At 55.4% G+C, this 27,935-nt stretch overlaps 2 protein-coding genes across 6 annotated transcripts in view; both read left to right on the top strand.

Annotated features, from left to right (window-relative positions):
• The window catches only part of USP48 (ubiquitin specific peptidase 48), a 30,203-nt gene extending 11,847 nt beyond the window's left edge, over nucleotides 1-18,356 (top strand). The window contains exons 11-27 of one of the 2 annotated variants that reach the window (XM_040084470.1): nucleotides 47-196; nucleotides 2,532-2,732; nucleotides 3,990-4,104; nucleotides 4,239-4,369; nucleotides 5,675-5,746; nucleotides 8,534-8,658; nucleotides 8,813-8,935; nucleotides 10,795-10,856; nucleotides 11,301-11,411; nucleotides 12,034-12,164; nucleotides 12,832-12,938; nucleotides 14,772-14,876; nucleotides 15,269-15,424; nucleotides 15,579-15,704; nucleotides 16,432-16,480; nucleotides 16,629-16,655; nucleotides 16,754-18,356. In XM_040084470.1, coding sequence (XP_039940404.1) covers nucleotides 47-196; nucleotides 2,532-2,732; nucleotides 3,990-4,104; nucleotides 4,239-4,369; nucleotides 5,675-5,746; nucleotides 8,534-8,658; nucleotides 8,813-8,935; nucleotides 10,795-10,856; nucleotides 11,301-11,411; nucleotides 12,034-12,164; nucleotides 12,832-12,938; nucleotides 14,772-14,876; nucleotides 15,269-15,424; nucleotides 15,579-15,704; nucleotides 16,432-16,480; nucleotides 16,629-16,655; nucleotides 16,754-16,776 — 1,814 coding nt within the window. In that variant the 3' untranslated portion in view covers nucleotides 16,777-18,356. The remainder of the gene's footprint in view (nucleotides 1-46; nucleotides 197-2,531; nucleotides 2,733-3,989; nucleotides 4,105-4,238; nucleotides 4,370-5,674; nucleotides 5,747-8,533; nucleotides 8,659-8,812; nucleotides 8,936-10,794; nucleotides 10,857-11,300; nucleotides 11,412-12,033; nucleotides 12,165-12,831; nucleotides 12,939-14,771; nucleotides 14,877-15,268; nucleotides 15,425-15,578; nucleotides 15,705-16,431; nucleotides 16,481-16,628; nucleotides 16,656-16,753) is intronic. The other variant, XM_040084471.1, reaches the window with a different exon arrangement.
• A 1,043-nt stretch (nucleotides 18,357-19,399) lies between these two features.
• RAP1GAP (RAP1 GTPase activating protein) lies at nucleotides 19,400-27,742 on the top strand. Of its 4 annotated transcripts, none has more exons than XM_040084458.2 (21): nucleotides 19,400-19,478; nucleotides 20,986-21,062; nucleotides 21,144-21,191; nucleotides 21,309-21,347; nucleotides 21,434-21,619; nucleotides 22,366-22,460; nucleotides 22,540-22,618; nucleotides 22,702-22,755; nucleotides 22,834-22,917; nucleotides 22,997-23,097; nucleotides 23,175-23,304; nucleotides 23,812-23,967; nucleotides 24,045-24,116; nucleotides 24,200-24,286; nucleotides 24,680-24,817; nucleotides 25,543-25,793; nucleotides 25,876-25,947; nucleotides 26,785-26,878; nucleotides 26,970-27,051; nucleotides 27,132-27,199; nucleotides 27,280-27,742. In XM_040084458.2, exons 3-21 carry the CDS (start codon nucleotides 21,153-21,155, stop codon nucleotides 27,286-27,288), a joined length of 1,836 nt encoding a protein of 611 aa, XP_039940392.1. In that variant the 5' UTR covers nucleotides 19,400-19,478; nucleotides 20,986-21,062; nucleotides 21,144-21,152; the 3' UTR covers nucleotides 27,289-27,742. The 4 variants fall into 4 exon arrangements, with proteins under 4 accessions (XP_039940392.1, XP_058279289.1, XP_039940393.1 ...); XM_058423306.1 differs by having other exon boundaries at nucleotides 19,419-19,478; nucleotides 20,888-21,062; XM_040084459.2 differs by lacking the exon at nucleotides 19,400-19,478 and adding an exon at nucleotides 19,564-19,601.
• Nucleotides 27,743-27,935: the final 193 nt, after the last annotated feature.

Raw genomic sequence — 27,935 nt, 5'->3', positions numbered from 1 at the left:
CCCTTCAATTCCTGGGTTTGTGTTTTTTTTTTTTTTTCTTTCCCAGCTTTTCTGCAAGAGCTCGTAGAGCGGGATAACTGCAAGTTTGAGGAGTGGTGCAACGAAATGGCTGAGATGCGCAAACAGAGCGTGGCCAGAGGCAAGATCAAACACGAGGAGGTGAAGGAGCTCTACCAAAGGTTACCCGCCGAAGCTGGTCTGTAAGACATTGTGGAGTATTGCTGTAGTAGAGCTGTTAAGCTTAGGAATGATTTGTGACTAACTCCCAGCTCCTGTGGCCTTGCTGGAAGGCATTCCGCAGCCCTCTGGAAGGGGAGAGCTTTATGCATGCTTACATTTGTTTCCCTTGCTTCTTTCCCTGCCTTAACCTATTTTTCTCCTTTCTTTGCTCGTTCTCATGGCCTCTGGCATCGCTAATTCCCTCCTGCTCCTTCCCCATCCATCAGCCTCATGCTTCGTGACTCTTTTCTTCTGCCTGATGAGCAGCTCAGCTCGTTAGGAGCACTGAGGCAGAATATCTGCCCGCTCCCAAATTGCCAGCTCATGGCAGGTTTGGGAGCTGGTGAGCCCAATCCGTCAGCAGGTAACGGGCTAAGAGAATGCCTGACCTCCAGCAGAAAATTACTGGATCCATCCCTGCCAGTGCTTCACTGCTCCATGTCTCAGTTTTGTAGGGAGACTGGGGTTAAGCTTTTTCTCCTTCTCCTTGGGTCTTGTTGCCTTGGTGCCTGGAGTTTTATTTCCCACCTTGTTTTTCTTGCCCATCTCCCACAAAACTTGCTTTATCCACCCAGCCCAGGGAATTTGTCTTCACTATGTGGCTCTCCTAAAAACTGCAGGATAATTGTAATTGAAGGCTTAAAAGTGGGTTTAATTATGTGGCCTGTAAGAGAATTCACTGTTCAGCTTTTGTTACTGGATGCTCAGAATCCACCATGAGATTCAGTAGCCCAACAGCAAACTCCTGTTCCTGTAAACATCTGCCTCTCCAGTGGGAATGCAGGTGCTTAACTCTGGAGCAGGAAGGTGTCACAGCTCCTCAGGAGCCTGAGCAGTATTCAGATGTCACTGTGAGATCAGAGTTGTGCTGGAGGGATGAACCTGCCCTGAGTCACCAGTGAAAAGGAGCAGCAGCACAGTTCCAGTGTGGTTTTCCTCAGCAGGAGCAGAAGAGTTTGCCCTTGGCAGTTCTGATATGACAGAGGAATAAATCTCAAAAAAAAAATGTTTTTCACAAGTGCAGGTGAAGCTCTTCTGCCCCAATTTAGAGATGACAGGACCTAAAGCTTTGCTCTGAGGCACCCTCTGCCTGCTGCTGGCACATCATGAGCACAGCACTTCCAGCACAGCTGGAGGCAACGTCATTCCAGCACTGCTCCGGGTCCTATCTCTCTGGAGCTTGGGGCTGTCTCTGCAGCTGTGCAGACACGTTTTCTGCCAGCTTTGTGGAGCCTGGCCCAGAAAACCCTCCTTTCTGGGGGAGGCAGTTTCATCCCAAACTAGCAAACCCGTTCTGACAGCGATGCAATTCTCTGGAGGTCACGGCTGCGGAGGGCATTGCGTAAGATGAAAACACCGTGGATTGAAGCTGTGGAGGAAAGGAGGCTTCCCAGAGCTCCAGTGCAAGCTGGAGACAATGTTTTCCTGTCTTCTGTGTTTCCCTCTTGCTTCTCTGTTGCTCCTCCCTAGGAAACACGGAGGATTTGTGCTCAGTTATAAATGTCACCAACGGGTGCACTTCCCCACAATTTCAGAGCTGCCCTCATGGCAGCACAGAATGGGCTTGAATTCTTTCTAATTTCCTCCTCATTTCCCAGTCATCCCACGGAAGAGTTGTGTAGTGATACTGTGCCTCAGTATTGAGATGCAGGGGTTTCACACCAGCCTGCTCATACAAGCACTGACCTGCTCCTGAACCTTGGCTTTGTACTTCTCCTTCAGCAAACAAGGGCAAGCCTGCTGCTCTGCTTCAGCAAAGTATTTAAGCAAGTTCCCATTTGCACTGTAAATTTTTACCCAAAATTGTAAGACACTGAAAATTTGAGTGCTGAAAGGAAGGGGAAACACTGACTTAATTTCTGCTGTTGTTGCCTTTAATTTTCAAATTACCCCAGTGAGCTCTGTGTGTTGTAGAAAAAGCCTATAACGTATGATCATGATTTAAATACTGTATCAGTCCCTTGATGGATGATAGGCAAACCTTCCCCTTTCCTCGACTGCTCTCTGGTAATCCCCAAAAGGTTTGAAAGCACTCCCATTCCTCCTTGGAGCTGTTGCATATTGATTGCTGAATCCAAAATGATTTGCACATCTTAATCTCACATAGCTCCTGTCTTCCAAATCTGTGGCACCGAGATCAGAATGGTGTGGGAGAAGCTGGATCAGACCTTTGAAAACTTGTACCCCAGAGATTTAATTGACAGTGATTGCCTGTTGATTTTTAAGAGTAATTATAAAATTACTCTTAAACCACGTGGTGTTGGAGCTGACATGCATGGGCTTGTTTCTCTTTGCGGTTTCTCCCACCCCAGGTTCCCCCTACGACTTCATCTCTCTGGAATGGCTGCAGAAGTGGCTGGATGAGTCCACTCCTCCCAAGCCTATTGATAACACAGCCTGCCTGTGCTCCCATGGCAAACTCCATCCTGATAAAATATCCCTGATGAAGAGGATATCGGAATACGTGGCTGACTTCTTCTACCGGCGATACGGAGGAGGGCCCCGGCTCAACGGTAAGATCCTCTCCAAGTCACCTCCTGAGATGTGGTTTGGAGCCTTGTTCTGGTCTCAGCCCTGTTTTGAGCCATCCTTTATCATCATAACTTTATTTCAGTGCATGGCTTTAGTGCTGCCTTATTTCCATGGGATTTTTTTAGTATCACTTAATTCTGTTAGCATTTCTCAAACCCATTTAGGGTGATTGCAGGGTCTGCTTTGGCCCTGGGCTCTGCTCAGGGAAGGGCTGTGCCTGAGGGATTGCTGTGGAGGAAAGGGGCACTTGGCTTAGGAAACACAGTACCTGGAAGGTTTGAAGGCGGTTCTAGAAAATAAACCTTTCACATGCAACACTCCAAATTCCTGACAATTATTTTCTGTGCCTGCAGCACCCACAGCTCCTGTGTGGGCTGGGTCTCATGTAGTATCCAGGCCAAAAATATCGCTTCCTGTCTGTCACCTCATCCAAGGAAGCACTTACCTGTTAGTCTGCTCCTGCTGGAGCATCTACCACACATTCTGCTCTTCGGGGTCAGCCCAGCCCCTCCAGGCTTTGGACATCCCCTCATCAAGCCCCAGATTTCGTTCCTTTTGGGAAGTTGCTCAAGTAACTCCCACTGTGACCAAATTAGCTCAGCTCCTGCTGGGAGCTTGTAGGGGAGAAACTGCTTGTGACGCAGGCAGGCTTTGTGGGGGGAACAGGAAGGTTTGTTAGTGGAGCGTTGCCTGAAGGGTTGTGGGTTGAGTATGGCTGGCAGGGAGGGAGGGATGGGTAAAAGGATGGATGGACAACCCTGCTTCCCTTCTCCTCTTGCTTCAGGATGAAAACGTAACTACAGGCCCAGCTGGAGGATTTGCACTCCCTCAGTCCAGTGCAGCCTTGCAGGAGGGTAGTTTTTCTGGGTTGAGCTGGCAAAGTGCCACAATACAGGTGTTTGTTTTCCTGGCATTTCCTGCCTCCCGTGGCTGGGTGCTGGGCTGCCCTGGCTCCCTGTGACTTCACACTGTGGATACCAGGAGCTGTGAGAGCAGACCTTTGAGGCAGTGGAACAGATCACACTTCATTTGAAATATTTTATGCTTCTTTAAGCTTCAAAGGTGGCTGTAACCACCAGGACTTCCTCATTTACACGTGAAATCACCCATCCTGAGGCAGGATAGCTGGTACACACCTGTCTGAGGGCCTTCAATCCAGCAGGAAACTACCTGGGCAATAAATTATGCAATAAACAATGTAAAGAACTGTGTTTCTTTTCCCCTTCCCCCCACCCCAGTCAAAGCACTTTGCAAGGACTGTGTGGTGGAAAGGTGTCGAATCCTGCGGCTGAAAAACCAGCTGAATGAGGACTACAAAACCGTGACCAACCTGCTGAAGATGACAGTCAAGGGGTATGCAAGTCCCAAATGCTGTCAAAGATGCTTTTTAGAAGTGCTTAAACAGCTTTTCCCTAAAGATTTCCCTGTTTGGGCTCTGAAGAAGGGAGCTGTGATTTTGGGGTACCAGCGCTGTTGTCTCCCTGCAGGAACGACGGGTTTTGGGTTGGAAAAGCATCCTTGAGGAGCTGGCGTCAGCTGGCTCTGGAGCAGTTAAATGAGCAAGATGAAGATGCAGAGCACAGTAATGGAAAAATGAATGGAAATGCTCAAAACAAAGGTATTTACTCCTAATTTCCTCCTAATTTCTGCTGCTGTAGAGACATACCAGCTCTGCCTGATCCCTCCTAACAAAAGGCACGTCAGGGGTTTCTGTAGCTGTTTTGCTCCCCTTGTATGAGTAGGGAGGAAAGGATAATAAATCGAATAAAAAAGGCCTTAATTTAAGGAGCTTTTTCTTTGCTAAGCTTGAAAACTGCAGGGTGATCTTCATGCTAGAGAGGGAGATGAGGTGATAAGTGGTTTTACAAAGCTGTGTGAAATTACCACCCCAGACACATGATCTTTTCATCCACTCTTCTCTGAATGAGAGAGCACAGGGAAGGAAGAAATGTGAAAATTACCTTGGGGAAGGGATGATGATGATGTTTATTGTGAAGGCTGAGGGATAAAACAGCACAGCTGATGCAGCGGCACTGGGAGAACACAGCCTAGGAACAAAAATCATGAATTGCACTCCATTCTGTGCCCATATCATGAGAATAGATGGAGGTTTTATTTGCCTTCTGCTCTATAAACGTTTGAAAATCGTATTTTGTTGAGCTCCTTTGAATTGGGTAAGAAGCTTGTTGAATGAAAGTGGGAATGGTGGCTCAGGGCGTTGATCTTGGGCTGGAAGGCTGGAGGGCAGCTCAGCCCCCCTGATAAGGAGGAGCACTCAGGGAGAAGAGGGTATTTCTGGGTTACCACTCATCGTTCCTCGGGGGTGACTTTGATTCACAACAGGTTGCAACTCCCAATGTGCATTTGAATTACTCACAAGCGAAGTTGCTTGTTAGGCAGCTCATTAGAGGCTCTTGCTGACACGTCATTGTCTTGATGATGCCCCATTCAGTGACCAACGCTTGACTTTAACTAATTTAGAGACTGATGTCGGGCTCGTCAGCCCCCTGGCAGGCTCCCATCGGTTTGTCAGGCAGCATCTGGCTTAGATCAGGAATTTTGCCAGGAATTCTGCTCCTTTTGCTCTTACCTAGGCTTGTGTTTAGGTTAAACTTGGAGATGTCTGGGAGCAGGGAACCCCTGCGGTGTTCCAGCCCTAACAAATGCATCCTTTGTAATCTCACAAAGGCCTGGCTTGTGCTCCATGCACTTCAAAGCCCTCCTACGTGGCCTGGAGGCTGTAATCCTGCCTGCCCAGAGGCCAAGACATTGGAGAATAACAAATTTCCTTCCAAATTTTCCCTTGGGTGAGGGGGTTTGCTGTGATTTGAAAGAAACCCTGCTCCTTTCCCTGTAATTTTTTTTTTTTTTTTCCTTTGGGAGAGAAACTCTGTAAATTTTTTTTTTTTTTTTTTTAATTTAGATGAATCAAATGAAGAGAAGAGGGAGGAGGAAGAGGAGTTAAATTTTAATGAAGACATCGTTTGCCCACATGGTGAGTCTCTCCGGGGGATGGAGCTGAATATCTCCCTTGTTGCCCACTGCTGCACACATTAACCGTGCAGCCTTTGCTCCAGCTGTGGTCAGCTTGAGGAGTCACTGCTGAAGTGTGCTTCATTCTCATTTTCCTGGTGTCTCTTGCACTCAGAAGTTTTCCTTGCAGGCAGAGTCTGTAGAACTCGGCCAAGCAGAGCTGTCAGATGCTGAGCTTCCCTTCCTTTCATGGGCAGCACCAAAGCTCTGCAGCCACTTGGAAGCTCTGCAAGCAGTAAGAGAGGAAGAGGTGGTGTAATCAGTCCAGGGGAGCTGAGAGTAGATGTTAAATATCCTGGTTGACATTAAAACAGGAGCACTCACCCAGCACCTGGGCCAGGACCACTCCTGGATATCGATTTCCCAACCTGCTGTGCTTTGGTGTCTGTTTACGTAAGGTTTTGACCTCGTATCAGTTGTTTTGCAAGTGATGCCTCATTAGCTGCATCCTTGGCTACCCTGTTGTTTTAATCTCACTTTATAAAGCTTACGTTCCCAGCCATAAAACCCAGTTTTACTTAAGCTCCTGTTTGTAGGCATCAGGTTGTCGGGAGGCTCCATCTTATCTCAAACAGAAGGAAAAATGGCATAAATTAGCCACACACCTCCTGTCATCAGAGCTAGTCAAGAACCTGAAGTAAGGCTTGAGAAATCTCATTTTCCAGCAGAGCGTTTAAGCATTTTGTCACGATTTTAGCTGTTACTCAGTGCCTTGAACGCTGCATTTCCCATTGCCTCAAGGCTGCTGCTGTTCAATAAAAGCATGGAGCGTGGGGACAGAACATTTATGGAGCCAGACACGATAACAAATAGGCCAGTAGGCCTTTGGAAAATGTATGGTATTAAATTGCTGGTTGATCTGTGACTTGGGGGTCATAGCAGAATAAACAATACGAAATAAGGGGGCTGCTGGCAGGGCAGGTTTTGTTTCTTGAGTTAACCTCTGATTACTCATGGAAAACAAGCTTTCCACCTTGAAAAATTCCCTCTGGAGTGGATCAGCAAATCTGTAGTCTTGTTCCTACAGCCTTAATTTTGTGGTTGCTGGAGGAGGTTCCTGCCTCCATGGTAGGCTCTGGGAAAGGCCGTGCTGGATCTGGGAGGGCTGGCTGGCCTCCAGGAATGCCAGCCGGGCGTTCCCTTCGCAGCTCCCTTTGCATCCCTGCTGCAATTCCTCGCTCTCCAGTAGCTGCCTGATCCCAGTGAATTTTTTCCAGATACCAAGTTAAGCCTACTTTGATGTCCATGCCCAAAACGTGTCCCTGGATGCTGGGAGTGAGAAGCAGGGTCAGCAGCGGTTGGGTTCATCTTCCAGATGGCAAAACACTTGTGCCCTGCATGCCCAGAGCTGATTTTTCGACCTCTTCCGCTCTCCATATTAATTTGTTTTCATTAATCATGTGGTGTCAAGGCACTTATTTGTACAAACTCCTTTTTTCCCCCGTCCTCGCTGGCTCTGGGCACCTTCCCGGGCCAAGCTCCGGAGCCACTTGGCCTTGTTGGTTGAAGCTCAAGTGGCCAAGTGCTGCATCAAGGCCCGACCTTTGTTTATTAGAGGAAAAGCAGGAGAGGAGCATTGCTATTTTTTCCTCTTCACGGCTGGCCAAATTCCAGGCTTGCCTTGGAGCGAGCTGGTAGGCCTGAGAAGCTGCTTGTCATGTTAAAGAGCTGCCGGAGGGTGGGGAGGAAGGAGTTCCTCTCCTCTCCCTGCAGCTCTCCAGGCTATAGAAAAGCAGATAATAAAGGATTGTGCCCTTTGGACCCCACAGTTGCTGTTTTCCTTCTCTCTTGCTGGTGCAGTCCCCACCGAGACATGGATATTCCCAAATCCGGTTCGCATCCCGGTGTTGCAACGGCTGCTCCTCGTGTTTTTCCCTGCACAGGGATTTCCCAGCTGCTGTCTCCGAGGGAGATGTGGTTGTGTTTTCCTCTTGGCCATCAGCAACCCTGCAAGTGGGCAGCTGGTCAGCTCCTGGAGCCTTCTCCCATTTTTCCAAGTCTTGTTTATCCGGCCAGCACGTGTCATTGTGCACGTGGTGTCCCAGTGCCTGAGCGCGCCTCCTGCTTCCACCCCTGACACAACAGGCACAAATGGCTCCCTAAAATCTTTGTTGGGATCTTGGAGCTGCCTGAGAGATAACCCTGATACCAGGATAAATAATCCTGATGGATAAATAAGTGTTCTGGGGGGTAGCTGGTAAACCTTGCTTGCTATCGTCACATCCAGTTATTCCCCAGAGCAGATTTAGGGTGCAAAATCTTCCCTTTCCACATTTTTAGGTGCGTGGATAGGGCACATGAAACTGTACTGAGATTCTGCAGTGGGAATTTGGGGTTTTCAAGGATGTGGAAGGCACCTGGTTTCATGGGACACAGGAACCTGTATTACCCTGGGCCTGAGCAAATGGGGTCAGCATGAGGATGCAGCTGTGGATAGCCGGGATCACAAACCAGTAGCCCTGTGCCCTCTGGCTTTTCCCCACGTCTCTACTTGTGTTCGCTCAGCTGCTGAGGCCATGACCTTGGAAATCTAAAGGGCACTTTTATGAATTAAACTCACACCATTATTATTCTCTGTGTAAAGGAAGGAGTTGAAGGTGACTTCGCTGGTTTTTGCTGACGTGGTGTTGGCTGATAAATATGTGGATTTCTTCCCCGTGTTTGTTCCTTGTAATCTCGTCAATCAAGGGCTGCAAAACATCCCTGAGCATGTTGTGATCAAAGCCTTTCCTTGATTCTCTCCCTGCAGGTGACCTGTGCATCTCTGAAAATGAGCGGAGGGTGGTTTCCAAGGAAGCCTGGGAGAAACTCAAGCAATATTTTCCAAAAGCCCCCGAATTCCCAAATAACAAAGAGTGCTGTTCCCAGTGCAAGGTATTTGCCAAATACTCCCCTTTTGTTGACTGTAAATACTGGTTGTATTTCTGGTTTTCCTTTTTAACACAGCCCTGTGCCATGGAGGAGAATAAAGTCACCTTTAGTAGCAGCTGGGAATGGGGGCTGGGATGTGATTGACTGTTTCCTGCAGATTTTGGAGCGTGAAGGGGAGGAAAACGAAGCTCTGCATAAGATGATGGCCAGTGAGCAGAAGACTTCTCTCCAGAACCTGTTCCACGATAAATGCAGACCTTGCCTGGGCAGCTGGCCTCAGGTAGGGAAGGAGGGGGATCAGGGAATGCAGCCAGGCTTGGGAGAGGCTTTTATCGGCTTTATTCCCTCTCTGCCCACAGAAGCTGTGGCTGCCCCATCCTTGGAAGTGTCCAAGGCCGGGTTGGACGGGGCTTGGAGCACCTGGGATAGTGGGAGGTGTCCCTGCCATGGCAGGGGTGTGGAAGGAGATCCCAAGCCAAACCATTCCATATGCAGTCACTGCCCTCAGTGGGTGCCAGCAGAGCTCTCACTTGTGTTGTGCTGAGGTTGATTTCCCTGGATTAGCCGTGCTGGCACGAAGCCCTGCAGAGCCCCGGCCATGGCTGGTGTGCCAGGGAGCTGCGGCTGCCCGCAGTCAGGGAGAGAACAGTGACGGTGTCGCTGTCACGGTCGTGTCCATCCCCGGAGGGACGGAAACAGCACAGCTCTTCCCACAGCTCTCCCGTGCAGGAGGGTGCTGGAACGCACCGGAACTTTGCCCCACCACCACCTTTTGCTGCTGCTTGGGCAAAATTCAGGTGTGCTCCAGCATTATGCTGTGTCCCAAAAGCTCAGGAGCTTCCCAAAATGCTGAAGCCCTCCAAAGAGCAGCGGTGGCTGTGCAAACCCCTCTCCTAGCAGCTTCTGCAGGAATTCTTGGGGATTTGAGGTGCCCAGAAGGAGCTGTTGGCTCCCAGTCCTTGGCTCCTGGGAGTCTCATGGTGCTGATTAATGGTTGACTCTACAATCCTGCCAAGGTGCATTGGCAGATGTCTGCCTCCATCCCTTGCTGCTCCAGCCTGGAATAAAAACTGAGGCAACACAGACCCATGACTTGGAATCAAGGAAACCCAAAATGGTTTAAAAGGAGTTTTTCTTTCATGCTGTGCTGGGGAGGTCCAGGTCCTGCCAGTGGTGGTTGAGGTTGTAGCTGGTTGGATTTGCTTTTGGAGCTGGAGAGTGTGAAGTTGGAGCTCATCACTGTGGGTCAGACATAGGAGTGTCTCCACAAGTAGGGTTACATCCTTCTTTTTATTTTTATCCTTCTTTCCCTTTTAATTTCCCAAGGGAGCCTTGTAGAAGAGAGCTGAGGGCCTTTCCCTCAAGCCTTTGGAGTTTTCCTGATCCAAAGAAGTTGAGGTTTGGGGAGGAAAACAGAGTGAAAAACAAGCAGAAATCAAGAGATGAAGGGAGATTTAAAAGTGTATATATATGTATGTGTATATATATTCCTCAGGTGTGCTGAGTTTTCCTACAAAAAGATGGAGCAAGCCCTTAAATGTGTCTTTGGGAAAGGGGTGTGGGTAAAGGAGAGCATGGAAATAATTTTGTCCACCAGCTCTTGGGCCCTGGGTGACTTACTGTCCAGGAGCAAACAATCTAATGGAAGATTGGGACAAAAAACCCACAGATTATCCCAAATACAATGTCTCATTTGGTGCACAGCTGTGGTTTTGTATCCCTGCTGCTACCAAAAGGAAAAAAATGTGGATTTTGACGTTGGAAACAATTGAGGGGTGTTGGGGTTGTCTCACCCCACGCCTGTGGGAGTGCAGGGATTCACCCGCTTCAGATGCTGAGTACCCAGCAAGAGAAACAGCGCTGGGGAGTCCTGGCTCCTCCAGGGAAATGCCCTTTCCCACTGGGAATTAAAAGTAATTGGATCAAAAGCTCAAGTAACTTGTAATAAACACAAGATTAGTAATGGCAGTTCTTAGTACCTGATCCGAAATTATTTTCCTTGGCTTTCGCAGCCCACTTGGATGGAGTTGTCATGGTAAAGCAGCACCGAGGTCTTGAAGGGAGCGAGCGCTGCTGAAAAACCGAACAGTCGTTGTTGGGTTCATTAAAAAGATCCTTTTTCTTCCTTTTTTCCCCCAGGAGACGGATGAGCTGTATATTGTTTCGCAGTTCTTTGTAGAAGAATGGAGGAAATTTGTCAGGTAACTTGGCTGGAGGGTTTTGGTGGTTTTTATCTCTTGTTTTGGGGGCTGTAGGTAATGTTTTGCTTTCCAGCGCACTGAGCTCATGGAAACAATGAAGCTGATTTTTGCAGGACTTGTATCAATTGTAATACACTAATTTCCTCGTTTGCTGTGTGTTAATCAGCTGGTCGGATTAGCTGGTAACCTGATTAGTTTTTTCATCTGTCTGGAGCTGTATCCCAGAGGTCACCGCTTGGGCTGGAGATGGAAATCTCTGCTGGACAGTCATTCTGCACCACAGAGGAATGCAGATCTGATTTCCTCATCACTAGTAGTTACTATTTCTTGTTGGAATGCTTTGTGTAAATACTCACCTATGATTTCTTCCTGGCTTCCTGAAGAGTTGTGAGGGTTTTGGTGGGATAACCCGATCCAGCTTTCTAAACCTCTTCCCTTTTGCAGGAGGCCAACGCGCTGCAACCCCATGTCCTCCATAGCAAACAATGTCCTGCTCTGTCCCCACGGGGGGCTCATGTTCACCTTTGCTTCCATGACCAAAGAAGACTCCAAACAGTGAGTTTCTTCCCTTTGTACACTTCCCTTTTGCCAGGAGCCTTGGGAGAACATTCTCTAAGGAATGCTCTTGCTGCTGAGCCACAGCAAGATGAGGAGTAATCCTTTCCCTCAAAATTACCACCGAGGCTTTTTCAGAGCCACCTCGGCCTTCCTGCAAGGCAAGACTTAAACTGTTGGAGGATGCTGGGTCAGGGAAAATGAGCTTCCTTCAGCTTGGTTTATTCCTGACAATAACCACCCTGGATCTGGCCAGGACGCAGAAACATCCTGCTTCCTTACAATTTGCTTTCCGTGAGCCTTCCCCCCCAGAGTGCTAGCTGCAGGGCTGGACTTCATGCTCCATAGCCTTGCTTCTGCAGTGATGCAGCACTAAAAGTAGGAAATCTTCCACTCCTCTCCTCCTCCATCCCTCCCTCCGGCATGACAGGAGCACAGCCGTGTCACTAATCACAGGCTGCTGTTATCTGAGTGTACATGCCCTCCCGTGTAGCTGGCTTTTGGATGGATTTTGCAATTTTTCTTTCATTGACAGACCAACAAGCCAAAGAGGGAGGATTTTTTGGGAGTTCAGGGCTTGGCTTTTTCATGTCATAAAGCACCTGCCTGTTCCTTTGCACAGTATAGCTCTGATATGGCCCAGCGAGTGGGAGAGGATCCAAAAACTCTTCGTTGTGGATCACGTCATCAAAATCACCCGGACACAGGCAGCTGGGGCCGGCCCTGAGGGCGTCTGCTACACCTCTGAGCCCCGTGAGTGACCTCTGCTCCTGGGATCACCTCCCTGGGGATAAAAACTGCAGTCTGAGGGGGTCAGTGGAAAACACAGGGCTTGGCAGATTCCCCCCCTGCAACACTGGGTGCAACTCTGGAGTCTTAAGTACAGGAAGGATGTGGAGCCACTGGAGTGAGTCTTGAGGAGCCCATGGAGCTGCTCCAGGGCTGGAGCCCCTCTGCTCTGGAGCCAGGCTGGGAGAGCTGGGGGTGCTCACCCGGAGAGGAGAAGGCTCCAGGGAGAACTTAGAGCCCCTTCCAGCACCTAAAGGGGCTCCAGGAGAGCTGGAGAGGGACTGGGGACAAGGGATGGAGGGACAGGACACAGGGAATGGCTTCCCACTTCCAGAGGGACTTGGAGTATTGTGGAGAAATTCTTGGCTATGAGGGATGGGCCCTGGCACAGGGTGCCCAGAGAAGCTGTGGCTGCCCCATCCTTGGACATGTCCAAGGCCTGGAGCAACTTGGGATAGTGGAAGGTGTCCCTACCCATGGCAGGGGGTGGGATGATGGTCCTGAAGGTCTCTTCCAACCCAAACTGCTCTGGGATTTGATGTGATTCACTCAGTTAGCAGTGAGAGGCCCTGCACTGGGGACTCTGAGGAGCTGGAACAATGAAATGCTTTTTCCCTTGGTGTTTGCCCAGAGCTGTGCCCCGAATGCCGGGAAGGGCTCCTGTGCCAGCAGCAGCGGGACCTGCGCGAGTACACCCAGGCCACCATCTACATCCACAAAGTGGTGGATAATAAAAAGGTAGGGACTCTCCCCCATCCCTACTCAGCCTGGCTTCCAGGCACCCCAGGAATGCCCCGAGGGGGCTATCACAGCTCCCATGTCCTCAGGACTGGTGGGGATCCTGCTGGTCTGTGGTGGTGGTGAGGGCAGAAATCCCCCGCTCTGCAGCTCTGGGCAGCTTCGGTGAAACCAGGAAATTGGGACATTGTGGCTCTGAAAATTCCATCTTCTCGAGGCTTCCTTTTGCCAAACCAAATCCTTTGTGTTTTCAGGGATGCTCCCAGCTGTTATCTGTGTCTTAGCTGTGTTCCTAGGCTCTACCTGCTCTCCTCCCCCTCCAATATTTGTCATTTCCTTTCTTCTTGCTCAAGTGACATTTTTATTCCTGGATAGAAATGAGCTCTTCCCCTCAGTGCTGGTGAGAAAATGAACTTGGAGATGGTTCTCAGGATCCCCCGAAGCTGTGAATTTTGTTTTTACTAATCTTAAGTGTTAGGATCAGCTCTAGAACTGTTTTTCCAAGTACCCAGAGCTGGTTCTGGTAAAATCCTCTCCTTAGAGCTCTTAAGAAGGGAGCCAGAAGTGGGCAAGCTCAGATGAAGACCATCTCCACCTTTGGTGTTTTTTTTTTTTTCTTTTCCTTGATTTCCACCTCCCTGCGAATCCCAGGGAGGCGCTGGAGCCCAGGAGCCGCAGGGAGCTGGAGGCTGGATGGGTTCCTGCCTTGGTTGTGAGCTGTGGATCACGCAGCGCTGTCTGGAGCCATCAGCCACGGGCTTTCAGCCTGAATCCCCAGCCTGAATCCCTCTTGGCTGTGGTGCACGAGAGGGTTGGGTGTTGTGTTTTTCTGGCACTGGACAGGACTGTGCTCACACGTGGGGCTGGCAAAAAAACAGGGAGCTATTCTTTGTGGAGCAGCTGGAGCTGGAGAGAGGGGGCGAGAACGTGCCCACGAAATCCCCCAGTAGCAGGGCAGCCTTGGCAGGATGGGAAGCAGCAGGAATGCTGGCCAGGATCACTGTCAGCAGGACTGGGAGCCACTGTGCCCTTCCTGCTGGGCTTTGCAAAGTCAGGGAGTGTTTCCCAGCCCCTCACCCCTTTTCCTCCCTCCTCTGCACCACCTGGTTCTTCCTTGGCGTGCGTGGTGCTGCAGAGGGAAGCCTCATCCGGATCAAATCATTGGAGGATGGCACTGCTGGAATTCAGAGGGCTCTGGGGAATGTTTGCTGGAATTGCATCATTAATTGTAAATACAATGATGGAGAAGAGAGCTCTTGGCATCCAGGTTTCCTGGACTCTTGCAAAGCCCAGTTCCAGCATAGCTGGGAATTCACATCCAGGCAAATCTATGCCGGGAGTGACTTTCACTGGCCTGAACAACCTTTTTATTTTTGTGTTTGTGTAAATTATTTAGATTTCATTTACTTACAATCTCCCAACCCCATAAGTAATGAAGCTGACTGTCCCTGCCAGGCTGCTGCAGGGACGAATAAATGTCTTAATTCACGGAAAATACTTTCCCCATGTTGAGGCTTTTGTAATACACTTGTATCAACCAGCTGATGGGAAAGGGATCAGCCCGGGGCTCGGGAGACTTTCCCTTTGCCTGAAGAGGAGGGCAGGAAGCACCTGCAATTCCACAGAGGGGGATTCCTGAGCTGAATCCTACTGAGGTTCCACACAGCTGGGGAGGGTTGGGGAGCCTTTGCAGAACTCATGGAACAGCTCCCGGGGTTCTTCCTGGGCTCTCTGGAGGGAGGTGGCGCCCAGAGGTCTCTGGGAGCTGTTTGCCATGATGGGACAGGCCGTGTGCATGCTGTTGGTTATGGAGAATGATTTTTATGACTCCAGGTAATGAAGGACGTGGCTCCAGAGCTGAATGTGAGCAGCTCGGAAGCTGAAGAGGAAAGGGAGGAAAACAAGCCAGAGGGGGAGCAAGATCCCGATTTTAACCAGGTAGAGATGAAAAATCCCATCAGGTTCCTTGATTTTTGTATCATCCTGTTGAGTCAGCATAATGGGATCACCACCCTCCTCGTCTGCATCTCACTGGCAGTGGAAAAGTGTCTTAAATTGTCATTTGAATAGTGAAACCATACCGGTGCTGGGTTTGGAGAGATTAAATATGGATAGGGATTCATGCCCCACGCTGGCATTAGGACTAGGAACTGAGCTTTGAAGGCAAATCCTTTGATTGTCTCCACACTTGCATGCTTCATTTGGCTTTCCAAGGGTTTTCCATCGCTTCCTGCCTTCCCTCGCATGACCAGCTTGCCCTCCCTGGGATCTGGGAAGGTTGTGTTTATCCCTAAACAACTCCATCTCCTCACGTTTTGCCTCGTCTCCAGGCCAACGGTGGCACGAAACGCCAGAAGCTCTCCCATCAGAGCTACATCACTTACCAAAAGCAGGGAATCAGGAGGAGCACACGGCACCGGAAGGTCCGGGGGGAGAAAGCGCTGCTTGTGTCAGCCAACCAGACCCTGAAAGAGCTGAAAATCCAGGTGAGGCAGGCTCTCCTGCAGGAACGAGGAGGAAAACACAAAACGAGGAGCGAGGGGGCGCAGAGGAGGGGGTCTGACTCCCCCGGGAGGTGGGGGCGGGTGCTGGGGCGGGAGGTGCCGTGGTTCCCGGGATGAGGTGTCCGTGTGCCCCCAGATCATGCATGCCTTCTCCGTGGCCCCCTTCGACCAGAACCTCTCCCTGGACGGGAAGATCCTGAGCGACGACACGGCCACGCTGGGCAGCCTCGGAGTCATCCCCGAGTCCGTCATCCTGCTCAAGGTGGGATGGGATGGGATGGGATGGGATGGGATGGGATGGGATGGGATTCAGGAATGCCGCAGGATCGGCGAGAGCCGAGAGCAGCGTGTGGGCTTGTGTGTGGAAACGGGGACAAATAGAGTGAGCCCCTCCTGGAGCTGCTTGGAGAAGAATCCTTGATTTTTTTTTTTTTGCGTTAGGGGAGGGAAAATCCTTAATTTTTTGTTGTGTTAGGGGAGGAAAATCCTCATTGTTTTTTTGTTTTGGAGAAGAAAATCCTTATTTTGTTTCAGAGAAGAAATATCCTTAGGTGCTCGAGGGTTTTTTTGTTTTTGCTTTTTGTTCTGGAGGAGGAAAATCTTAAATTTTTTGGTTTGGAAGGGGAATATCCTTTTGTTTCGGAGGAGGAAAAGCCTTAATATTTTTTTGTGTTAGGGGAGGAAAATCCTCTTTTTTTTTGTTTTGGAAGAGAAATATCCTTAATTTTGTTTTAGAGGAGGTAAATCCTTTTTATCATTGTTTTGGAGGAGAAACCCCCCCTTTTTTTATTTCCAAGAGTGCTTTATAGCTGATTTGGCTGCTGAGCTTTGTGGGTACCAACCCAAAACACGACTAAATTAGGGAGTGAGTCCTCCCATCGAGTTCCCAGTGTTTGGGTAAGAGAGCCGTTCCCTGCTCCTCTCCTGAGCAGAACCGTGATCCCCCGGCTCGCTGCGCTCGTTAATTCCTGCCCCCATGTCCTTTCCAGGCCGATGAGCCCATCGCGGATTACGCGGCCATGGACGACGTTATGCAAGGTGAGAGGGGTGGGGAAGGGCTGGGCTTGGGTCGGTGGCCAAGGATTTGGATTGGGAAGGTGGAAGATGGGGGCTGTGACACTTCCTTGTCACTGACTATGGCATCCTCAGAGCAACTTCTAACGCCTTCCTTCCCTTTCCATGCCAGTTTGTATGCCTGAAGAGGGATTTAAAGGTGAGTCCAGGTGTTTTGTCCCCTTCGTATCCCCTCGCATGAATCCCACCCCCATCCCATTTCCCTCCTCATCTCCTAGTGGTGTCTTTCCTTCCCAGGGACTGGTTTACTTGGCCACTGATGGTTTTCCAAGAGGAGCGACCGGAAGGGAAGAGGATTTGTCACATGGTAGGGCATTAAAAGAATAAAAACAGGTGGATACTGTACTTTTTGACTCTTCCAGAAGGCAAAAATCCATCATGAGATGTTTGCTCCCCAAGAAACAAAACAAATGCCTTATGTCAAAGCAGATTGCACTGAAGGACATCCTGCTTCAGGACAACGTTCCCGGGTTTATTTAATAAAAAACAGGAAGGTTGGGAAGTTGAGCAGCAGTTGGTGTGTTTGGGGACGAGGGGTGGCCCTGTGTGTCCCCTGGCCCGGCCACAGAGGGGTCATGATCCAGTAGATCCAGACCATCCCGATGGTTCTCCAGTAACTTTTTAGGATAATCCTGTCTTTGATCCGCTCATACGCTTTCAGTCCAGCATGGAAGTACAGGAACTGTGACTTCATGAGGAATGGCTAGCGCTTTCAGACAACAAAACTTCATTTACTTAACCCAAAATGGAAGCTGGGATCTTCTCCCGAACCCTCCCAGGGGCTGGGAGCTGCCCCCTCTCCACATCTTTCTGCCCTCACTTCCGTCCCTTGGACAATCCAGTAACCACCTGGGCTCCGGGAACTGTGGGTTTTTTTAGAAATTTGGGATATTTTAATGACTCTGGAGAACATTTTCCTCCCGTCTGGTGCTGCTGGGAGTGTTCCTGGCTCAGGGCAGTTGGAGCTGGTGAGGGAGTGCAGGTGGATGCTGTGTTTCCCATGGGAAGAGGTTTTCTTACTCCTCTCTCCTCATTTTTCAGCAATGCACTAATTTTTTGATTTTTTTTTTTAAATCTCCCAGGAAAGTTTCCCCCCATTAATATTTAGCAGGAAATAATATCCCACTTCCAAACTGATCCACACTGGTCACTGCTGAGAGATCTCTTTATTAGAGATCCTCTTCCTTTCCAACCTTTTCCTTTGTTTCCACAAAGAAATACAATGCAGAGATCAGATCAGTTTTATTTTTTTCAACATTTGCCAGAATTTGGGGTGCAAGAAGAGGGTGGGGGCCACAAATTTCATCCCCAAAACCCCACTAGTTTTGATTCCCAATGTTTTATTTCCAGTGTTTTACTCCAGTGTTTTATGTGAAGAATTCCAGCTGCTCTTTGCCCAGCAGCTCCCTTGTCCCTGCTGGGTTTGGGGGTGAAGCAGCAGCATTTGAGGGGCTCTAAATTTCCTAAAAAGTCATTTTTTGGGGGGGCAGTTTGAACCCGTGGATTCTTTCCCAAGGTATAGACCTGGCAAATTCCGTGCCAACACCACAGGAGGCTTTTCTTCCCAACCTGAAGCACTCACTTGTGTACATATTCCTTGGAAATTCCATCTTTTCAAGTTGCTGTTAATTTTTTTTAATGTTATATATAAAAAAGTCTCTTCCTTGAGCTCACACTGTTGTGGGAAGGAATCCTGTGGGGTGTTCCAGGGCTGTGGCAGTTCCGGCAGCGCCGGATCCTATGGAGGATGCAGGAACAAGGTGTGAGCCAAGGCCCCATTCCTGTTTTGTCTGTTATTTGCAAATATTATCGGATTAAAGTTGTCATTGGAGCTGTGGCAGCCTCGTTACCGTGCGGACACGTGGGCTGAGGGTGTTGGAGCAAGGTGGAGGTGATTATCCCATAAATCCCGCTTGGAGCTGTCCAGAAAGGAACGTGGGCACTGCGGGGTGGGTGGGAGCAAGAGGGACCCTGCTGGAGCAGGAATCCCCCCTCCTTTGCACAGGGAGGGAACAGGTTTCATGGAGCCCTGGCCCTGTCCCCACCTGCTGTGTCCCTGGGGGCAGTCCCTGCCCCTCCCGGGTGCCAGTGCCAGCTCCCCCTGGGGGTCCTCCTGAGCCCCTGGGGGAGGCAGGTGGGTGCTGGGGGTGGGGTGAGGAGAGGCCTTGGGGATGGGGGGCCCTGGGTGCTGGGGATGGGCAGTAGAGATGGGAGGGGCAGGAATGGTGTGGGTGCTGGGGGGCTGTAGGTGTGAGGGGTTAGGAGTGGGGGTCTCACCCTGGGGGTGAGAGAGTAGGGGGGGTTAAGGCTGGGGGGTATTCTGAGTACCAGGAATGGGGAATTACACATGAGGGGGTTCCTGGGGTGTCAGGGATGGAGAGGTATGGGAGGAGGGGCTCGGGCACCAGGGACGGAAGTGGGGTACCTGAATACCCGGGATGGGGTTATGGATGAACGGGGTCTGCCGGGAGCCAGGGATGTGGGAAGAGGGGAAGGGAGGAGCCGGCTCTGGGTCCCAGGGAGAGACGCAGGGGGACCCCGTGAGCTGAATTTGGGGGGAGATGTGGCAGAACGGTACCCGGGTACCAACCGCGCCCGGGGGGATGGAGATGGGTCCCGGGGGACAGGGAGACGTTTGGGGACGCTCTGCGGGAACCTGGGCGCTGGGGAGGCAGGGGACACCCAGGCGGTCCGGGGGGGTGACATCAGGGATGGAGAGGGGGATCCCCAGTTCCCGGTGCCGTTTTGCGGTGCCCGTGGCCGGCGGTCCGCTCCCGGTGCCCGTGGCCGTTCCCCGGCGCGGTGCCCGGTTGCCGGTACCGGTGCCCGGTCCCGCCGCCCCCGGAGGGGCCGCCCCGCCCCGCCGCACGTGACGCTGCGCGGTGGCAGCGAGCGCCGGGGCCCCGCTCGGCTCCGCTCGGTACCGGCCCCGCTCCGGGACCGCCCGGCCCCGCCGCCTCCGGTAAGTGCCGCCCTGCGGGGACCGGGCACCGCGGGGCCCCCGGAGAATCCCCCGCTGGGGATGTCTCCTCATCCCCGCCGCAGCACCGGCGGGTCCGTCCGCCCGTGACCTTCACCGCTGCCGGTACCGGGGGAGAGGATGGGGGGGGAAATGCTTCGGGCCTGGGGGAAAAGACCCGGGTTGGGGAGGGAGGGAGGGAGGAGTCCCCCATTGGCCCCCCAAGCCGTTCCCCCCCAAACGTTGTCTCCGTAATTACACCCTACAACTTGCCCCTCACCAAACCTGTGCCCCTCCCGGATACCCCCAAACCTGCGCCCCATCATCTGCTCCCCCCGTTCCAGTCTCGCCAGTCTAACTCCCGTGTCCCCCAAAACCCAACCTCCGCCTCCCCTCCCCTCCAATCTGGCCCCCACATTTAGAACGTCTCCCCCCGCCCCCCCACTCCCCAGTGCTCCCCCCCCTCCCGGGACAGCCCCCCACCCTGGATGCTGGGGGGTGCGGGGAGCCATAGGGAACCCCCGGGGTCGCCCCCAGCCCGGCAGGGTCACGCTGCGGCCCAGAGGGTGCACGGGCAAGGGTCGTGTTTGCACGGGGACGGGTGGCAATGTCGCATTGGCACGGGGACGGCGGGGTCCTACTTGCACGGAGACGGGTCACACCTGCACCAGGGCTGTGCTTGGCCGTGGCTGTGTTTGCACGGGGATGGGTTACACCTGCACTGGGGTTGTCTTTGCACGGGGACGAGACCCATTTGCACCAGGGTGACACCACCGAGACATTTGCACGAGGGTCCCTTTTGCACCAGGGACGCGCTTGCACATCATTGTGCTTGCACAAGGCCGGGTCCCATTTGCACCAGGGCTGTGTTTGATGGGGACAGTGCCATTTGCATGGGGACGGTGGCTTTTGGATGAGAACGGTCACATTGGCACGGGGAGAGAGACATTTACACGGGGCCGGTGACACTGGCGCGAGAATGATCATTCTCGCACGGGGAGAGACCCCGGCCATGGGGTCGGTGGCATTGGCACGGAAATTGTGCTCGTGGCAGCGTCAGTGACAGTTTCACGAGGAGGGTTGGCACTGGCAGGGGGTCGGTGGCACTGGCTCGGGATCAGTGATGCTTTCATGGGGAGGGTGGCACTGGCGCGGGGTCGGTGACACTGGCGTGGGCATGATCACATCTTACGAGGTGGGTGACACGGGGTCGGTGACATTTCACGGGGTCGGGGACACTTTTGCGGGGTCCCGGCGCTGTCCGTGGTGCTGCCCCGCGCCGCCGCCTCCCGCCGGCAGAGGGCGCCCTTTGGGGCGGGGGTGGGGATGCAATGAGTCCGGGGGGTCTCAGCGACCCCCATGTAGTGACCCCCCCCCGCCGCTCCCGCCCCGCTGGCCCCGGGCACCGGCAGGGTGGCACTCGGCTCGCTGCCGTCAGTTGGCTTCAGGGGTAAGGCTGCTTGCCGGGCACCTCGGAGAGGGGCTGTGGGGGAGCTCTCCTCTCCCCCAGGAAGCGCCATGGGCCCCCCTGGACTTCCTCACACCACCTAGACGCGTCTTCAGCCAGCAGCACCTCCCAACCCCGAGGTAAGCACCCATGGATGCCCCCAGCCAAGGATGCCCACCCCAAGGTAGGGAAACAGGCACCCACAGCCCCTCTCTCCCTAGGGCAGCAGGATGGCCCAGCAGCGCCATGCCATTCCCCCACCACTCAAGGTAGGTGTTGTTGGGGTGGGGGGCACGCAACCAGTGCTCTGGAGTGCCACCATGGGCATCACCCATCCCACCACCCATGGGTGCCAGTGCGGCCGTCAACTCCCCGTTGTCTTGCAGACGGAGGAGGACTACATCCCCTACCCCAGCGTGCATGAGGTAGAGCACCCACCCCTCTCCAGAGAGGGGTGTGAGGGCCACTGGCTGGGTGGGTGGGCGCCCTCCCACTGTGGCTGTGGGTGCAGGTGCTGGGCCGAGAGGGGCCGTTCCCCCTCATCCTCCTGCCGCAGTTTGGGGGTTACTGGATTGAGGGCACCAACCACCAGCTGAGCGGGGCCCCTGACTCACCCCTCACCCCGGTACCTGGCACCCGGGCAAAGCTGGAGGGCAATCACACGGCCAAGATCTACCGCAAGCATTTCCTGGGCAAGGTGAGGCCCTGGGGTGCCGCAGGTGTGGGTCTGGGGTGGGGGGGATATCCCATGGGTATGGGTGGGCAGGAGCACGGACAGCCTGTAAGCTCGGGTGTTAGTGGAGGTGGGTGTGGTGTCTGTGGGTATGGGAGCCCCGTGGCAGGGGTACTCATGTTCACGGTGCTCATGGATGTGGGTGTGTGTATCCATGGATATGGGAGCCCTATGGGTCAATGGACATGGGTGCTCATGGATGTGGGTGTGTGTATCCATGGATATGGGAGCCCTATGGGTCAATGGACATGGGTGCTCATGGATGTGGGTATCCCTGGGCTTGGCTGCCTCGTCACAAGAGTGCTTGGGGTGGTTTCTCCATGGGTATGGAAGGACGTGGAGTCCTCATAAACACAGGTGCTTTGGTACGTGGCTGCTTGTGGACATGGGTGCTCCATGGGATGGGTGGTCAAGGAGGAGGGTGTTGAGTCTCCATGGGCAGGAGGGCCCCTGGCATGAGTGCCCATGGACATCAGCTCTCCATAGGTTTGCATGGACATGAGACCTGGATGCCCCAAGGTGCGTGTGGCTCACTGAGCGTAGGTGCCCTGTGGGTACAGGTGCTCACACATACTGATGCTCCATGGGGATGGGTGCTTATGGGTGTGGGTACCCCATGGATGTGGGTGCTCATGGATCTGGGTGTCCCATGGCACGAGGGCCCCCAGGGTGAGCACCCTTGGCCATGGCTGCTTGGCTCCTTCCCAAAGGAGCACTTCAACTACTACTCCCTGGACCCGGCCCTGGGACACCTCGTCTTCTCCCTCAAGTACGACGAGCAGGAGCACCTCCACCTGCTGCTGCGGTGAGCGGGGTGTAGGAGGCACCCATGGGAGCTGCCTGATCCCCTGAGGGGGACCCCCTGACCCCTCCTTGCTCTGCAGCACCCGTGCCCGCACCTTGCATGATGTGGTGCCCATCTCCTGCCTGGCAGAGTTCCCCAATGTGGTGCAGATGGCCAAGGTGGGTGTGACCCTGCCTCCCAGCAGCACCCACGGGTGGCCCCTAGCCTCAAACCCCCATGGAAACAGTCTTTCTTCCCACAGCTGGTATGCGAGGACATCAATGTGGATCGCTTCTACCCCGTGCTCTATCCCAAGGTGAACGGGGTGCAGGGACAGGGCACATGGCTGCCCATGGGTGCCCCTCCCCAACTTCTGACCCCTCCCCACCTGCAGGCATCCCGCCTCATCCTCGCCTTTGACGAGCATGTGCTCAGCAACCACTTCAAATTTGGGGTCATCTACCAAAAACTGGGGCAGGTATGGTGTGGGATGGGTGGGGGTTAGGGTGGGGGGAGTCTCTGGGTGGGTGCTGACACCCATCCCCACCCCACTGCAGACCTCCGAGGAGGAGCTTTTTGGTACTACGGAGGAGAGCCCGGCTTTTGCCGAATTCCTCGACATCCTGGGTCAGCGGGTGCAGCTGCGGGACTTCAAGGGGTGCGTGAAGGGATGCGGGGGAAGGACCCACAGCGTCAGGGTGCCTGTGTCACCCACTCACCCACCCACCCACGCAGGTTCCGAGGGGGGCTGGACGTGACCCACGGACAGACAGGCAGCGAGTCGGTCTATTGCCACTTCCGTGACAAGGAGATCATGTTCCACGTTTCCACCAAACTGCCCTACACCGAGGGCGATGCCCAGCAGGTCAGCACCCATGGGTGCTGGGGGCTGTCTATGGCGGGCAGGGGCTCCTGGGGCACCCATGGGTACTGGGGGGTGAAAGGAGGGGGAACAAGGGGGACACTTGGGTGCTTGAGAACAGGGGTTGGAGGTAGTTCTGGAGCACTGCTATGGGATGGAAGGGCTGTTGGGACTTTGGGCATGTCCCATGGAATGGAGGAGACTCCTGGGTCACCCATGGGTGGTGGTGGACATCTGTGGGGCTCAGGATACAGCAGGGTACTCATGGATGTAAGGAAACATCTTTGGGATGCAGAGGGCTGGTAAGGCACCTATGGGTGCCAGGGGGGAAGTGTGGGACCCAGGGGGCTGATGGAGCACCCATGGGTGCTGGAGTGCATCTACGGGGCACAGGGGTTTTCATTCCTTTTGACGCCTCTGGTGTGACCCCCCCCTCTGTCCTTCATGTCCTGCTGTGCCCCCCGCCCGCATCCCCTATGTCCCCCCTGTGCATCCCACCTGTCCCCACAGCTGCAGCGGAAGCGTCACATCGGCAACGACATCGTGGCCGTCGTCTTCCAGGACGAGAATACACCCTTCGTCCCCGACATGATTGCCTCCAACTTCCTCCACGCCTTCGTGGTGGTGCAGCTGGAGCAGGGGGGCACCCAGGGCACCCTCTACAAGGTATCCTCCCGTGCCTCGATGTCCTCATCCCCACGGGGGCCCGCAGGGTGCCCCGTCACCCCCCCCACCCGCCACAGGTCTCTGTCACTGCCCGTGACGACGTGCCCTTCTTCGGCCCGCCGCTGCCTGACCCCGCCGTCTTCAGGAAGGTGAGTGCCCGTGGGTGTCGCTGGGGAGTCCCTGTGACACCCATCCACCCACGCACCCACCCAGGGCCGCCCCCACCCCGCAGGGCCCCGAGTTCCAGGAGTTCCTGCTGACGAAGCTCATCAATGCCGAGTATGCCTGTTACCGGGCCGAGAAGTTCGCCAAGCTGGAGGTGCGGGCACAGGGGGCGCGGGGTGCTGGGGGGCACCCAGAGGGGCCGGGCAAGTCGTGGGGCACAGCACGAGGCTGTGGATGTGGGTGCCGTGCCCACTGTGGGACCTGTTCGCACCGCGGGGGCTGCGCGGGGGCGGGCAGGGGCTGGGTCCCGGTCCGGGCGGGAGGGTGGTGCCCGAGGTAGAAGGGATCGCGGGGTGGCAGCGCTGCGGGGGCGGGTGGGGGTGTGTGTGTCTCCCGTGGGTGCGGCCGTGTGGTGCGGGATGGGCTGGCGTGGGCGCAGCAGGGTTAGTCCTAGGCGAGTCCTGTAGTCCTGCGGGGCTGGGCGGAGGGGGTGGGTGCGGGGCCGGGTGGTCTCGCGTGGGCGCAGGAGTGCGGGGCTGGTGCGCAGGAGCGGACGCGGGCGGCACTGCTGGAGACGCTGCACGAGGAGCTGCAGGCGCGCAGCCAGGCCATGCTGGGTCTCGGCCCCGACGACGAGCGCCCCGACAACGGCGGCACCGCCCCGGGCTTCTTCGAGTCCTTCAAGGTGCTGCGGGGGGGCTCCGCACCGCCCTCAGCCCCGCCCTGAGGCCTGCGCGGCCGCACCCCCTCCTCGGGCCCCTCCGCGCCGCCGCCCGGGCCGCGCCCCTTCAGCGCCGCCCGCTCCCCTTCAGCACCGCCCGCGCCCCCTCAGCACCGCCCGCGCCCCCTCAGCACCGCCCGCTCCCCGTCAGCACCGCCCGCGCCCCCTCAGCGCCGCCCGCTCCCCCTCAGCACCGCCCGCGCCCCCTCAGCACCGCCCGCTCCCCGTCAGCACCGCCCGCGCCCCCTCAGCGCCGCCCGCTCCCCCTCAGCGCCGCCCGCGCCCCCTCAGCACCGCCCCCTCCCTGGGCCCCTCCGCGCCACCGCCCGGGCCGCGCCCCCTCAGCACCGCCCGCGCCCCCGGATCTCGGCCCCGCCCCCTGCGCGCGCAGCCGATCTCCGGGCGTGGCTGAGGCCGCGCCCAGTCCAGGTCACGCCCCGTCATGGCCCGGCCCCGCCCCGTGGCCGGAAGCCCCGCCCCTTTCTCCACACACCGCACCCCGGGCAGCCACGCCCCCATCGCCATAAGCCCCGCCCAATTCACCTCCGCCCCCGTGTTAAGCCCCGCCCCTAACTCAAGCCCGTCCCACCGCGCCCTTGGCTCCGCCCTACCCGGTGCCCGGTTCCCCCGCGGGTGCCCGGTTCCCCCCTTCCCGTGGTCCCCGGTCGGTGACGCTCTGCCGCCCCCAGTCGCTGCTGGTGCCTGGGAGCCGCCGGGGACGCCGCGGCAGCGCCATCGGGCTGGGTTCGGTGGAAGAGGTGGGTACCTCCCTGTTCCCCCTCGGTGTCCCCTCGGTCCCCGGTGTCCCCCCGCTTAACGGCGCCCCGCAGGCCCTGCTGGTACCCGGGAAGAGCCCGTCGCGGCGGCGGCCGGGCCCCCTCGGCTCCCGCCGCTCCAGCGCCATCGGCATTGAGAGTATCCAGGAGGCGCCGGCCGGCAGGTGAGCGCCGGTACCGCCACCACCGCTGTCCCCTCCCGCTGTCACCTCCCTTTGTCACCTCACTGCCGTCGCCTCCCCGCAGGGACGGCCCCGCAGCCGCCGACGGCTCCAGCTCCACACACAGCTCCCCCGAGAGCCGCCGGAACCCCGACAGGTCCCGCAGCTGGCACCGGGATCGGGGACACGGGGACAGGCGGGCACTGGAATGGGGTGACACTGGGGTGGGAGAACATGGGGGCTGGAAGGCACTGGGATGGTGTGGCAAGGGGCCAGGGTGGTACCGGTATGGGGTGACCCCAAGGTGACATGGGGACAGGGTGACATCAGGGTGACACGGGGACTGGAGGACACTGGGATAGTGCAGCTCCAGGTCAGGGTGACACCAAGATGGGGTGGCACAGGGATGGGCACTGGGACACGGCAATGTGAAGATGACACAGGGACTGGAGGGATGGGACAGCAAAGGAGTGCAGTGGGCCAGGGTGACCTCGGGGTGAGGTGGCACAGGCATGGGATGACACCAGGACAAGGTGGCACCAGGACGGTTGGCACAGGGCAGCATGGGGATGAGACACCAGAAGGACGGTGTCACAGGGACAGGTTCACCCAGGGGCTGAGTGGCACAGGGTCTGTATGTCCCAAGGACAAGGTGGCAGGGGGCTGTGGGGTGGCGCTCGGGTAGCTTGGATTCAGGTTGGCATGAAGGTGGGCGGCACAGGGACACATGGCATGGGGACAGGTTGGTATGATGACAAGAGACATGGGGACAGGGTGGCACAGGGATGGGACCTCCCAGGGATGGGGTGGGGACAGGGACATGCCAGGGATAGGGTGACGAGAGGATCCAGTGTCCTGGTCGGGGTGGTGTGGGGACAGGGTATCCCGGGGCCAGCACAGCATCGCAGCGGGCCACGGTGGTGGCCACGAGGCGCGGTGCCAGCCTGTTGTGGCCTTGGGGACTGTCCCTGGCCTTGGGGACTGTCCCTGGCAGGGCCGAGAAGCCGGAGCCGCCGGATTTCTCCCGCTCCTCCTCCAGCGCCAGCAGCTTCGGCAGCGCCGCGGAGGAGCCCGGCGAGCCGGGACGGGTACGGGGAGCCCGGGCGGGGGTCCGGGCAGGGCTCCGGAGGGGCAGTCCGGGCTGGACAACGCCTCTCTGACCCCGCCCCGCCCCTGCAGGAGAGCCGCTCGCCCTCGGGGAGCCACCGCGACGCCTTCACTGACACCCCCTGGCCGGATGACCCCCCCGGGACGCCCCCAGGTAGCCCAGCACGCCCGGGTCGGGGCGCCGTGGGACTGGGGGACCCCTCGGGGTGCTCATGACCCCCCGCTTTCCCCCAGGCCGTCGCCCGCCTGACGCCCCCTGCCCTGAGATCAAAATCCAGCTGGAGCAGCCCCTCCATAACCCGGTGAGGCTCCTCCACCGACTCCAGCAGTGCGGTATGGGGGTGCACACATTGGGGTGCCCTCACTGATGTCCCTCCCACAGGGCTCATAGTCACCCCCCCACCCGCGGGGGGTGTCACCGCTTCGCCCCCTCTGTGTGCCCCTCCCGTGCCAGGAGCTGAAGCCATCGTCCCCGGTGCAGGATTTGGGGAGGACCTCCCAAAAAATTGGGATGTGCCCCCCTCCAGACAATCTCTGTCACCCCAAAAACCCCTTGTGTTTTTTTGATGCACCACAAGGGCCCCCCCCTCTGCCATGACCCCAAAATGAAGAGTGGGTCCAACCCCAGCATCATCCCCTTCCCCCCAGAAAAGAGGGGACTCAAATCCAGGGTAACCCCAAAGTGGAGCTCCCCCTCCCCCTTTTATTTTAGGGAAAAAAGTTCCAGAATGGGTCGGAGGCTGGAACTGGGAGGAGGGGAAGGAATATTTTTTCACACCCTCCCAAACTTGTGTTTGTGTTTCCCTTGAGTCCTGTATAAAATAAAGGTTTATTTATCGCTACAGTGGGGGACGGGTCTCCAATATCTAGGGGGTCCTCAAAACCCCAAACATGAGTGGGGGCTATAAAACCACTCATTTGGCAGGGGGGGTCATTTAGCCAAATGTTGGGGTTTCACAGCAGCTGGGCCAAGCAAGCCTTTCTTTGGTGGTCCCTATTTTTGGGGTACTGTGTGTACCCCATAATATGGCAGGCCAT

This window comes from Hirundo rustica, chromosome 22 (assembly GCF_015227805.2).
Source record: "Hirundo rustica isolate bHirRus1 chromosome 22, bHirRus1.pri.v3, whole genome shotgun sequence".
Taxonomy (NCBI): domain Eukaryota; kingdom Metazoa; phylum Chordata; class Aves; order Passeriformes; family Hirundinidae; genus Hirundo; species Hirundo rustica.
The sequence above is the reverse complement of the archived record's forward strand: the minus strand, read 5'-3'. Positions and strand labels throughout refer to the sequence as shown.

Coding starts and splice junctions, on each gene's coding strand:
- RAP1GAP (XM_040084458.2), top strand. CDS start 21,153: ATGGCCCAGCAGCGCCATGCCATTCCCCCACCACTCAAG. Junction 21,192..21,308: donor CCATTCCCCCACCACTCAAG/GTAGGTGTTGTT, acceptor GTTGTCTTGCAG/ACGGAGGAGGACTACATCCC. Junction 22,619..22,701: donor ATGTGGTGCAGATGGCCAAG/GTGGGTGTGACC, acceptor TTCTTCCCACAG/CTGGTATGCGAGGACATCAA.